The 12948-nt window shown below is 51.2% G+C and overlaps 2 protein-coding genes across 2 annotated transcripts in view; one reads left to right on the top strand and one right to left on the bottom strand.

Annotated features, from left to right (window-relative positions):
- The first annotated feature begins 3041 nt into the window (after positions 1 to 3041).
- On the top strand, positions 3042 to 11891 carry CLEC3B (C-type lectin domain family 3 member B). Its single transcript, XM_075418838.1, has 3 exons — positions 3042 to 3278; positions 8647 to 8745; positions 10088 to 11891. Exons 1-3 carry the CDS (start codon positions 3173 to 3175, stop codon positions 10486 to 10488), a joined length of 606 nt encoding a protein of 201 aa, XP_075274953.1. The 5' UTR covers positions 3042 to 3172; the 3' UTR covers positions 10489 to 11891.
- Positions 11892 to 12239: 348 nt separating this feature from the next.
- The window catches only part of CDCP1 (CUB domain containing protein 1), a 43060-nt gene continuing 42351 nt past the window's right edge, over positions 12240 to 12948 (bottom strand). Inside the window, exon 8 of the mRNA XM_075418841.1 lies at positions 12240 to 12387. Coding sequence (XP_075274956.1) covers positions 12380 to 12387 — 8 coding nt within the window. The 3' untranslated portion in view covers positions 12240 to 12379. The remainder of the gene's footprint in view (positions 12388 to 12948) is intronic.

The following is a 12948-nucleotide window of genomic DNA, read 5'->3' on the forward strand; positions in this document are numbered from 1 at the left end:
GCTGCTTCTCTTTCCACCCCGAAGGGGAAGGGTTCACATGGCCAAAACCTCGCTGCCGTCTTCCAGTTCTGTTAGTTCATCTAATGAAAGGGATTACCTCTACCCACCTCCCACGCCTCCCTTACATAAGAAGCCTGAGTCATTGGGATCTCAGAAGCGTGGTATCTGCCCAAAGGACCATTGACAGCCCCGTTATTTAACTGGAACCACCGCTGTGGGTTTCAGCAGGAGCCCAGGCAGGGGATGCGCTGGGTACCGGCAAGGGCCCTCCAGCTTTTAGGTGGCCGTTCCCCATAGCATCCCCGTTCTGGACCCGTTGCGGCAAGACTTCAGCTTGCTGCTGTCGGGTGGGTTCACAGAGGTTGATGAGCTTTTGTAATGCCGAAGATTTCTTTTTTTCAATCTAGATAGGGCAGAGCTGGAGCAAAGCCCCCTGTGAACAGGTGTGACAGACAGAGACAAGTTTTTTTAGTCTCCTTCTTTTCATTTTTCTCTTTTTCAACAAAAATTATGGTGGCATCCAGCACAGGACCTGCTGGCTGGCACAGGGAGAGATCCCCTTGGCTGGAGACCAGTCCCTCAGGGGCTAACAGAAAGCAGCCCTGCCCTTCTCATTTCAGCTGGGGAATCGGAGAAAAGCAGCGCTCCGGCACCCAGAAACCTGTGGTTAGGGCTCACTGTCAGACTCCGCGCCAAAGCCATCTGTTACAAGCGCAGCGAAGAGAGCATTTCATTTTCTCCCCAGCGTGGCAGGACGTGAATCAAAGCAAATTCCGGCGAGCAAATCTGGGGCCAAGGAAAACTGGGAGGTGCTGAGTTACCAGAAGTACTTAGGAGAGGTAAACGCTACTCAAGTGTCAAGAGAAGGGAACATGTCTGTGTGGGTGGGTGTCTGGCATCTCTGGGGCTCCATCCTGTTTTGGGATAGTCCGGGCAGAAGAATAGTAAATCCCCAAAACATATATTCTGTGGCTTAAATTTGAGTGGGGTTAGGTGTGTGTGGTAAAGGGGAGGGAAAATCAAACCTGTTTCTCCTTGGCTTCAAAAGTCTGGACTGAAAGGGAGCTCTATTCAGGTAGGATGTAAGGGCAGGGCTTTCTTCTACGACTCCAGTGGTTCGCACTCTGCTGGGTGGCATCTTGCCTTAATTTTTCAGAAACGATTTAAGGTTAATGGCCAATGTCTGGAGCACTTTGTTTCTCTCCCTCTCTCTCTCACTCTTCTCTCCACGTGAATTTCCTCCACTTGCTTAGATTGTTCTTGTTCCTCATGCAGGAAAGCCTCACCTGCTTGTGCTGCAGCTGCTGAACAACCACAGCACCCAAAAAATCAGGTGGGGGTCTTGATTTAGGCTGCAGGGCGGCTCAGCGCAGCCCAGCTGCTCCAAGAAGTCAGGCTGGGACCCTGCAAGGGGGTGTCAGGGAAAACGGCTTTTTGTGGAGCGTGTTCCCCCCATCCCAAGTCCAGCTCACCCTGGGTGTCTGTTACAGCTCTAGAGGTATTTAGAAGCCTGAACGTTCCCAAAACTGAGTGAAGGCCCAAATTTCTAAGTATTTTTGGTCACCTAACCACTCAGGAGGCCCCAGGGAAGACCCATCACATACTCGGCCTGACTCCAGGGCGGTGGGTGTGAAGCGTCAACCACTTGCCAGAGCTGCCGTGCCTCACGAAGCGTCTCAGTGCTTTGACAGACCTGGCCACGAGAGACTTTGGATTATTGACCCTGACATGTGACGAGTTTCCTAAATGCAAGGTGCACCTGTAGATTTTGACTCTCAAAGGCGTGAGTACTGCCAGAGGAGGAAGGGAAGTGGTCCAGCGCCAGGCGGCTGCAATGCGCTCGGTGTGGAGATGGAGCAGCCTTCCTCGTAGTGGGACATCTGCAGTAACAGGTGGAACATCTTTCCAGCTTTCTTCATCCATGGTTTTGCCCAGGCCTGCCGAAACATGGTCCTTTGTTAGATCACTTTCGGGACAGAGGTGTAGAGGCTGAGATCTCCCCTGCCCGGTGGGGTGAGGCAGAGCTGAAACACCTCCAGCCCCCAGCCAGGGCAATGGGAAGGGTTGAAGGGTAACACAATGAGCTCTTTGGTTAAAACCTCTAGAGCTGTTGTTTTGTTTGCTGCCCTACAGAAGTGAAAGCAGTTTGGGAAAACAAAAACCACGTGAAGCCACTGTGTGGTCTGGTGGTGGGGATGCGTTTGCCACAAAAGGGGTCTAGCTTCCCTGGAAGGTGCGACCCAGGCACCTCCGAGGTCTCGGTGTGATGCTGCTGCCGGGCAGCCCCACAGCACTGACCACACTTGTCCTTGCAAAATTGCCACAGGGGTAGGGGACATTATGGCCAACGCAGATGTCCTCACCCCCAAGGATGGGAATCGCCGTGGGGAGAGTGATTGACGCTGGAACTGCCCCAGAACCGGCAACTCAAGCGCAGGGCTGGGAGCCACCCTCCGTCCCCAGCCACTGGTGCAAAGAAAAGGGGGCAAACACCAGGTCAGCCCCTGCTGTCCCCGGCCCCAGGCAGGTCCCACAGCCCAGGGGGGTGCCACCAAGCTGCCCCATGTGGGCGCACACCAAAGCCTTATCCTGCGACGGAAATCTGGGAGCTGGGCGAGAGCAAAGGCACAGTCACATGCACCATGGGGCTGCTGTGCACAGCACCCTCCTTTTGCAACGGGGTTCCCAAAAACAGAGGTCCGTTGGAAGCTGCCCTCAAAGGGTGGCTGCCTAAGGGCAAAGCAGAACTCACTGCCAAGACGGAGGGGGGGAAGCGGCTGGCTCTCCTGGCATGGCTCTGCCCTACCACAACTCACATCGTCGTCGCCATCGCTGACACACCGGATCAAGCCCGTGGCATTTTGCTAAAAGCCGTAGGAAACCATTCCAGCTACCCTCGCAGCCTTTCCTTATGTTTAGCTTAGCAGACTTCCAGCACTTTCATTCCCTTCTCTTTTTTTCTTTAAAAAAAAAAAAAAAAACACAACACGAAACCAAGCAGCATGCAAAGAAATGCAAACCCTCTGGGATGCTTTCAGCCTTGGCCGGGAGGCTGCCTCTGGCCGGGGCTCAGCGGGCGGCTTTCTGGAACAGCCATTTCTGATCCGAGCCGGTGCGAAGCCGGCCGTCTGCAGGCAGAGCGGAGCCGCTCGGCGCCGGACACGGCAGCGGCATGGCGCTCCGGGGAGCCTGCCTGCTCCTCTGCCTCCTCGCCCTCGCCCACGTCTCCAGCCAGCAGAACGCCAAAGTCCGGCCAAAACCGGTGGCTTCCAAGAAAGGTAAGGAGCGGCGGCACCCTCCCTGCAAGGAAACCTCGCGGGGCTTGGGGGGGATGCAATTAGCCCGGTTGTTTGGGCATTTAACAGTGATGTAATGAAACTTACAAAAAAGCATCTAAAAACCTAACAAAGTGTCTCCCCCCCATGGGAATAATTGTGTAAAATAGTGAGGGTATTGAAATGGTTTTGGTGGGCTCCTACCCTGAACAAATTTGATGGGACACCTTGGTCTGAATTTCAGGGGGCAACGCGTTTTCCACGTTATGTCTAAGGTTCGCCCCAAACTTTTAAAATCTCCATTTCTATGACCCCCCTACCCCTCCTCGTTCATGTTTCAGCGGCAAGTCAGTGGGAGATGACAGACAGCTGCTGTAGATTTGGTGACAAGAGCAGTCAGGTGACAAATACTCCATTAAGCAGCCACAGGGATCTTCATTTTAAAACCCTTGCCCCGGGTGTACGTCAAGCTGTGCGTGAGCTCCGACTGTTCAGGCTTACCAGAGGGTAAGGCACACAAAAAGATGCCGACGTTTTCTTTTCCCTGGTGGGTTGTTTATTTTTTCCCTTCTCCTTTTTTGCTAGTGTCCCATCCTTTCTCCCTCCGACTCAAGGCACACGAATTACAGGAAATAAGGAAGCGTGGGCTCGGACCACTGCTGGCAGGCGCTCTCCTGCTCAGAGCGAAGCGGGGAGCAAGGAAGAAGCATCCAAGGAATTCGCTTGGCTGGGCTGCTCTCGGCGCGCAGCCGGTGGCTATTTTTGTCAGATCCCATCCTTGAGAAAGCTTTCCTTTTTCTCCCACTAGGTCTTGCTAGGAAATCTCGGCATAGCTGCTTATTGCACATCTCTAGTCCATGGCAGTTTTCTAGAGCAAAAAATACCCCCCTGGGCTCATATAAGGTGCATACGTGCCTGGCACTCGCTGGAGGTACCGAGAGAGATACGTTTCTTAGAGGAATCTTATTTTTCCGTCCATATCACTGCCACTGCTGTTTGTAACCGATGGGTGACAAGAAGGTGAGAGAAAAATCACCTTTTCGATGGGAAAATCAGGTTCTGATTTAAAAACATTTGGGGGGGGGGGGGGGGGGGTGTCCTGAAAATCAAGCCATCCCAGGACAGCTGGTGGCAATTTTTACTGAGAGCTTTGGAGTTTCTTTTCAAAGGAGAGGTCAGGCTTTCTGTGGGGAAAAGGAAAAAACCCAACAACTTGGCATTTTTTGGCCAGCCGCATCCAGCCCCGTGGCGGGTCAGCTGCCCTGCCTTTACTGGAAACTTCCAGCATTTCTCAGTTAACATCTTTCTGATTTTTACCGATGCCAGGGAGTGGAGAAAGAGGGAGGAAAGTGCTAAAAAATCCCCCACAAAAGTCCTCTTTGCCCCCAGCTCCTCGCCATGTCCAAGCCTGCCTGCCTGCCCACCCACTGCAGGGGCTGGGGCTCAGCTGCTCCTGATGGCCCCATCCCATCCCCATCCCAGGCCCCCATTGCCCCCATCCCCATTCACTGGGGAGGGTCAGGCAGGGTGAAGCCACTGGAGGCTTGGGGTGTATGGCTGGATTGATTTATTTTTTAATCTGCACAGCCAAACCATGAATGTTGGAAAAGAAAATGATGATTCGAGCCAAGCTTCTTATCTCTTTTTTTACTTTTGTGTTATTTTTTTTTTATTTTGTTTTTTTCTTCTTCTTTTTTGTAATTATTTCTTGCATTTGGATCTGCTTCAGAACAAAAATGGTGCTGTTTCAACATGACAAAGCCAAACCAATACCGTGTAGAAGACGCTGAGACAGCAGATTCACTTTGCCTGCTGTGGGCTCAGCAAACTCTCCCTGAACCCCAACGTCTTGGGGGGGCAGGCGGGATTTGCCCTTCTCAGGTGGCCCCAGGGGTCTCTCCCAGAAGGTTCCCAGGGGAGGTGGGCGATGGCACCCCCGGCTCGGGGATGCAGGCTGGGGACCTGCTGGCCGTGGGCGGGGGGGGATCCCCGTGGTCACAGCCATGGCGGGGTTCTGGGGGCATGGGAGGGAGCATCTTTTCGTAGCTCTTAGATGTATTTTGAAGGTAATGGAGCCGGCCATCAGAGTCCAGATGCTGATATCACAGCGGGTAGGGGCTGATGTGAGCGCCGCTCCTGATGCTGCCCAGAACTCCTGTGTCGCCTTGTAGCCTGGGTGCTCTTCACAGAAAATGCCCGTGAACATTTACACTGATATAAAACCAGTGATGATATGTTCAGTCCTGTCCTGGTTTCAGCTGGGACAGAGTTAATTTTCCTCCCAGTAACTGCTGTGTTTTGGTTTTAGTACAAGAAGTCTGTTGATAACACTGGTGTTTTCAGTTGTTGCTAGAAATCGAGGACTTTTTCCAGTTTCTCATATTCATCTAATGAGCAAGTTGGCAGGAGGTGGGAGGGAGCAGAGCATAGCCAGACAGATAGCCAAGCTGGCCAACGCAAATATTCCATACCATAAAAGTCATGCTCAGCTTACCAGTAGGGGTCAGCTGGGGAGAGGAGGCTTTTTGTTTTCGACTCTTCTCAGTTTTCCAGAGTTTGAATCCTCTCTTGGCTGGGAATTCAAATTTTTTTTCGGTCTGTGAATAAGTCATCAGGTGGTGAGAAAAAATTGTGTTGCATATAGTTTGGCACATTCATTATTATAATTATTATTATCATTACTATTATTAGCATTATTATTTCCTTTGTTGCCTTACTAAACGGTTTTTATCTCAACCCGTGAGTTCCCCCCATTGTCCATTTCTCCTCCCCATCCCACTGGGGGGGAAGGGAAGGGGTGAGCGAGTGGCTGTCTGGTGTTTAGCTGGCGTCTGCCAGGTTAAACTGCAACAAATCCCCTCCTCTGATCCAGGCAACAGACTGCAATATGGGACCTGACTTTTCCAGCGGGAATGCCTGGTGTCAGAAGAAATGCCGACGGCCGGGGAGGTTGGATGACAGGCGTTGTGAACCAGAGCAACACCCGCCCCACTGGGGGACAGAAACCTGTTCGGATGGGAACAAACCAGATGATGCCTGCCCAGGCAAATCTAAGCAACCCAGATATAGATCCAAATTTCATATAGGGATAGTTAAAGAATCAAAATTAAGTAGAGAAGGATTTGTTTGTTATTCAGCATATAATCAGAACAAGGAAAACTGGGAAGAGTTCCCATTTGCAGTGTCAAATACGCCACTGGCCAGGCTTTCAAATCAACAGGCTATTCCGACCCACGTCCTTCTGTGAGTCCACTTTTCATCTTGCCTCTGCCTGCGCCTAATCCTGCTACTCACGGTTAGCCGCACAAGGACCCACTCCAGCTCCCATGGGCAGCACTGGCAGCCGCCACGATGCCTTCAGTCGCAGCAAACCCAAGCTGTAATAGCCTCGATCACGGGCTGCAGGAGGCGAGCCTTGAGGAGACGACAGCACAGAGACAAAAACCTGTGGCAATAAAATAGAAAACTTGATGTCTGTTGACGCAGCTGTGGTACTCACTTTGCAGCTGACGTGCAAATTAACAACCCGCTGCCGGTTCTCCTTGTGATGTCCCAGCGAACGCGCTGCTGTAGGAACGTCATTGTGGCCCAGGATTTGGAAATGAGGTGGTGAAAAGGGACAGGGCGCTTAAGTATGTATCAAGGAGACGTGTCACCTTGCGTGGCGGGGACCCTCTGGATGGGAACCCACCAGCAAACTTGGCTGGAACAACATAAGGATCTACCCCAGCAAGCCTCATTGGCAGTGTCCTGCCATGGCCCTTGGATGTTACTGATACTTAAGTGGCATTTGTTCTGCTGCAAGACAGGCTTTCATGGAAAAAATAAAGGCATTAATTAGCTGTTTCCCACAAAGTGTTTTCATCAAAGGCAGCAAAATAATAACTACTGCCTCAGTGTTACATGAAGCCATTAAAGTTAATTGAGCAATGAGTAAAGCAGCTTAATGCCCTCCTCCTGAAGCGTCTGGCTATTCATATTCTTGGCACCATGTGATCTTTGGGCTGGTGGTTTTGTTCTGCATCCAAGCTGCTTCCCTGCTTTGCTGGCTTGGTGCCTCGGCTCATCATCTCCTTGGCTCACCATCTCCTCGACCCTCGAGGAAGCTGTCCTACTGCGTTCACGGGCAAATTGTCCCCTTTCCTTTCACCCCATGAGGACTACCAGATGCTTAGGCCAGGCGAGGTAAAGTAATAGGAGCAGCAAGATAGCATAATAAATACAAATGCCTCCATGTCTGATCTCCCACCACCTCCAAGGCGTAATAGTCCCTTCGCTCCTAGACGGAAGAAATCCAAGTACCGATTAATAGCTGGTTGGAGCCATCGCAGAGGCAACACACCTAGCAAGACATGAGCTTTAGTAGCTGGCTGCAGTCAACTCCCTGGTTAAGGAGGCATCTTCTCACGGCAGGAGAGCAGCTCTGGCCAGTTTTTGGGTACCTGCGCTGGGGATGCCAGGTTGGATGGAGCTCTAAGCAACCTGGTCTAGTGGAAGATGTCCCTGCTCATGGCAGTGGGGTTGGAACCAGATGATCTTTAAGGTCCCTTCCAACCCAAACCATTCTATGATTCTATGCTGAAGGAAGAGGTGGGGCAGGGCAGAGGCGGCTGTGGTGGCCTGAGGGATGCCATGGTTGGTGGGCTGCAGGAAGTGGTGCCTTGTGGTGGGAAGGGGTGGCTGGCGGTGCAGGGGCAGATCTAGTGGAGGTATTGCAACCCTTCTAGCCCCTTTCTGCTGAGGATCAGCCTGGGCTAATGCACCCACGAGAGCTGACTAATGCAGGGGCACAGCAAGGAATGCATACAGAGAAAATCATGTGTTGGGGTGTTTAAGGGAAGCCAGGAGGGTGTGCTGTGAATAGAGACAGGGATGGCATGTTTCTGAGGAATCAAAAAAAAATAAATCCTATTCATCAGCAGCTTTAAGTTCCCCACAAAACTCTTGTGTGTGGCAGGACTTCTGCTCAGGCAGGGCAGCATCAGATGGTGTCCTCCTGCATTTTGGGAGCTTGACCCCAGTGCAGTATCACCCGAGGTGAGTGCCCTACATAGGGGCTACAGAGAGGAGCCTGCATCTTGCGATGTTCATGTGTGTGACCCCCAGCATTGCAGTGGCAGCCCAAGGGGGAGACCTCCCGACCCGTGAAGCCCCAAACCCCAAACTGGGAAAACTGGGTTGATGGTGGAACCAGGCTAGCGAGCAAACACTCACTCTCATGGATGCGTAAGGGAACACAGATGTTGAATTTGTGGATTTCTTTTGCTTGTCTTTCTCTGAGGGCAGAGAAATGGGGAGCTTTGATGACAGCAACAGCTTTGGCTCCCTCCCCGAGGGATGCTTTATGCTCCTCCCTTGATTTCTCCAACAGATGGTGTGAGCCTCAAAATGATTGAAGACCTGAAGGCCATGATTGACAACATCTCTCAGGAGGTTGCTCTACTGAAGGAAAAGCAAGCACTCCAGACAGGTAAAGGACTTGCTGATGAAGGCATGGCTTTTTCTTTGAGACAGGAGCTGCTTATAAAGCAGCTACAAGTGCTCCACTCATTTTGACAAGAGATGCCCATGCGCCCTGTGACAGGGAGTCCATCACGGGGAGAGAGGTTGGGAGATCAAAGCCGTGATTTGGTGCAAAGTTGTGGGCTTGCTGCAATTCCTCCAGGCAGATGAAACTCTTCAGGCAGTTCATGAGTCGTGCAGCATGTTGCCCACCCCCCACCCCCTTTATGTGCTAGAGCTTCCCATTTGTAAAGCCATTGATATTTCTATGACACTAAGCCAGATATTCATTTTCCTTTATGAGTTAGAGGGATGGGTAATGGATTAATCTGTACTTCAGTCAAAAGTGGCTTACTGTTTTGTGTGAAATGGTGACCTGGTCTCGTATATACACCGTGATATTGCCCAGGGAACATCATGGAGGTCGGTCCCATCATGCTTCATTGAACACGTACAGAGGACAAATGTCCGTCTTCTAGCCATGCTCCATGGTTATCCCGTATGAACTCCACCAACATCAATAGGAGAGGGATTTGCAGAATACAAAACAGAAACAAGATGAAAACACAAGATAAGGAGAATTTTCTCCTTGAAAGAAAAGGAAGACAAGCAAAATCAAGGCTTTAGACCCAAACCCACATTCATCGGTTTGGTTATTAATGCATGGCTCTGATTAGTTATTGTTTGGCTAGAGTACCCTGTGCTTTCAGGGTTTAAAGCTTAAAAAAAATTAAATTGCTGTTGTTAACAAGAAAATCAGAGGCAAGTAGAAATTTCCTCTGAAGACTTCAAGCTATGCAAACACAACACTTCTGATGAAGGCCTATTAAAAAAGACATTTTTCTCATGCTTGCATAATTAAGATGATTGAATTCACATTGCAGCCTTTTTTCCAAAACACTCCAATGCCCCTGCAGAGCCCACAGCCAACCTTGCCTCTAGAAAGCTCGTCAGAGAAAGCGTAGCAGCATCTGGGGAAGAGTGAGGCCAGGGGAAAGGGCAGGAGGAACATGCTGGGCCTCTACTCTGGCACCAGCAGAACACAGGAGGGTGGTGGGGGCACCCTGAGGTCCAGTTTTCCCAACAGTTTGCAGAAGGGGAGGGCACGTCCCCACGTCCCTGCGGCCATGCCCTGTGTAGGAGGGAGAGGGCCCCTGCGACTCCCGTGCTGCTGAGGGATGCTGTGCGGCTGAAGAAATGAAGCTGGTGGTTTGGCCGCTGCATTTGCTGCTGCTGCCTCTTCCTTGGCGCCATTTTTAAAACCAATTCCCTTTCTGTCTTTTTGTTCTGTTTGTGTGGTAACCTCTCAGTTTGCCTGAAAGGCACCAAAATTCACCTAAAATGCTTTCTCGCATTTTCGGAGACCAAGACGTACCACGAGGCCAGCGAAAACTGCATCTCGCAGGGCGGCACGCTCAGCACCCCGCAGAGCGGGGAGGAGAACGACGCTCTCTACGACTACATGCGCAAGAGCATCGGCTCGGAGGCAGAGATCTGGCTGGGCCTCAACGACATGGCGGCAGAGGGCAAGTGGGTCGACATGACGGGCGGCCCCATCCGCTACAAGAACTGGGAGACTGAAATCACCACCCAGCCCGACGGCGGCAAGCTGGAAAACTGCGCGGCTTTGTCGGGGGCCGCCGTCGGCAAGTGGTTTGACAAGAGGTGCAAAGACCAGCTGCCCTACATCTGCCAGTTCATGATCGTGTAGTGGCGGGGGCTCTCCCTTCCCGCCCGCAGCCTGGGTCTTCCCCCTTGGCAGCAGGATGATAAAGCTATAGGTATGTGTACGTCTACATGTACGTATGCACGCACGCACGTGTTCAAGTAGAGTGACTCTTTGCAAAGAGAGTCGTCGCGGCTCGGTGTCGGATCAGAGAGCGTTAGAGCATTTCGTCTGGCCACATCCAGCCCCGTTAGCAGCTGCATCGCTCTTACTAAGGCACAATTTATAGGGATATTTTTTTACACAGGGAATTATTTAGGATGGCTCGGTTGTTTTGGCAAAGAACCAGTGCAGCAGTCCAGCCTGGCAAACAGCTGCCTCGGCTGCCCGGGGCTGTAGCTCTGCAATGTCCTTTCCCATCTTGCTGAGCTTTGTGGGGATGCCAGCATAGCTAGTTCCTGCGTTCTTCTCCTGTTTTGCTCCCCCCTAAGCCCTGGCAGCTCCTTGTTCCTCACAGTGCCCTGACTCAGGCTGCTGGGGATCGAGGTCCTGTCTCAGCAAGCAGAGGGAGTTACTCCTGCTTTGCATCGAGAGATACAATTGGGTTTATTGGCTGAGTACCAGCTGCTCAATGGGTTGTCCGACTGATCCAGTTATGTGCATGAATGCGTTAGCAAGTAACAGGCATGGGTTGACCTAAAATCCCATCAGAAGCTTTATTTATGCTCCAGCATCGTGGGGGGAGCAGTGATAACTTGCAGCAAGATGAAAGTATTACGTAAGTAGCTGAAACATAATGCTATTAGGGAATACACTGCTGAATAAAAACCAACTGTGTACTGAAAATGAACCCCAGGACAACTCATGGTAGTGGCTTTAGGAATCATCTGACCTGTTTAAGTGATGGAAACCCAGCTGAAATAGTCCAGTCTCTGCTGGTGCAGGCACAGTCCTCAGCAAACAGAAGTCTGCTGAGTACTGTTTGTGCCAATCAAGTCACGCCCAGCTGAAGGTCTGGCCTCCGTATTTTTTCGCTGAGAAAAGGGTTAAAGAAAAAAATGAATTGAAATGAACAGCAATGGTGGGAAAGAAGTGCAAGCCACCCCGACAGCTTAATGAAGCTTTGCTGGCTGTTGGCTGAAAGGTATCGGCGGTTCTTTGCAGTCCAGTGCTTGGTCATAACCCCTCCAGTTCAGGCTACATCCTCTGCGCTGTCAAGACATGATGGTCTTGGAGAGCCCATGGGAGAAGTATTTCAATTTGCTGCTTTGTTTAAAAACAGCACGATGGTGGGTTTTTCAAAGACGTTGAGTGGGAACCAAGCTGGAGGGATCAAAACACATCCACACGCACAAATGCAGAGTGCACACTTCCGAGGCTGTCACTATTGCCAAACTCTCCGCTGTTCAAATGACTAGAAAATAAAAAAATATATATAGCTTGCTGAAGGAATGGAGTCGCGTCAATGTGATTGGAGTGCTTTCTTCTCCTTGCATTTCTCCTCTGAGCAGCTCCGGGGATCTGTCAGAGGGTTGGAGATATCAAAGGCAGAGGGGAAAAGCAGAAAGCGAGAGCCTTCCCCCCTGGGATATGGTTGATAGGATTTCTCCCCGCCCCATTACCATTCCCACCACATGCCATACGCGGGATACAGGCAGGGAGTCCTTTTACAGGAAAATAAGATTTCCTTCCTCCCCTTCTCCTGCTGCTGTGAAATTTCACTCTGAAATACAAGCCAACCCAGAAGAAAGGTCCTTCCCTCACCCCCGTTTGGCAGCGGTAGCGGTGCCAGGGGAGGTGGCACCTCCGGTCCCAGTGTGGAGCCAGCGCTTCCCAGGCTGCCTCCCACCTCCTCCGCAACCAGCAGAGCTGCAGTGGCACCGAGCATCCCTCTCCTTCCCCCACTGAGGTGGTGATGACTTCTCCTTCCTCCTCCTCAGCATCCTGCAAAGGAGAGAAGACCATACATGAAGAAGACAGTGCTCCACACCAGTCTGGGAGGTTTCAACTGCTGCAGGACCGCATGTAAAATTTTTTTCTCTTTTGCATAAGAGGACAGCCCTTTGCCAAGCTTTACTCTGGACTCTGATCCTGAAAGTTTCCAGGGCTCTTTGCTGTAGGTTATGGTTACACCCTACAAGCCAGCTCGACTCATTATAAACTCTAGAGAGTTTATAAAGTTCCCTTGGCAGACAATCCCTTCACGTTTTGAGATACACATGAATGCAAAGCAGCAAAGCTGGAAGCATTGCTGGTTTTGATCCTGACTGGTCATAAACCACAAGGTCTTAATACACAAACATTTGGTCAGAGAAATAAACAGAGGGCCTTTATGTGAGACCAGGAGCTAATGAGGGGTGGTGTGAAAGCCATGGACCCTGGCAATGCTGAGCTTCAGGAAAAATGCGGGGGTTGTAGCTGGACCATCTCTGCACGGAGTGTGAATCTGAGAAACAGCCATGGAGATGGATGCCAAAGGATATTCTCAGAGAGGACATCAAAGAG

The sequence above is a fragment of the Opisthocomus hoazin genome, chromosome 4, assembly GCF_030867145.1.
Source record: "Opisthocomus hoazin isolate bOpiHoa1 chromosome 4, bOpiHoa1.hap1, whole genome shotgun sequence".
Lineage (NCBI taxonomy): Eukaryota > Metazoa > Chordata > Aves > Opisthocomiformes > Opisthocomidae > Opisthocomus > Opisthocomus hoazin.

Coding starts and splice junctions, on each gene's coding strand:
- CLEC3B (XM_075418838.1), top strand. CDS start 3,173: ATGGCGCTCCGGGGAGCCTGCCTGCTCCTCTGCCTCCTCGCCCTCGCC. Junction 3,279..8,646: donor ACCGGTGGCTTCCAAGAAAG/GTAAGGAGCGGC, acceptor TTTCTCCAACAG/ATGGTGTGAGCCTCAAAATG. Junction 8,746..10,087: donor AAAGCAAGCACTCCAGACAG/GTAAAGGACTTG, acceptor GTAACCTCTCAG/TTTGCCTGAAAGGCACCAAA.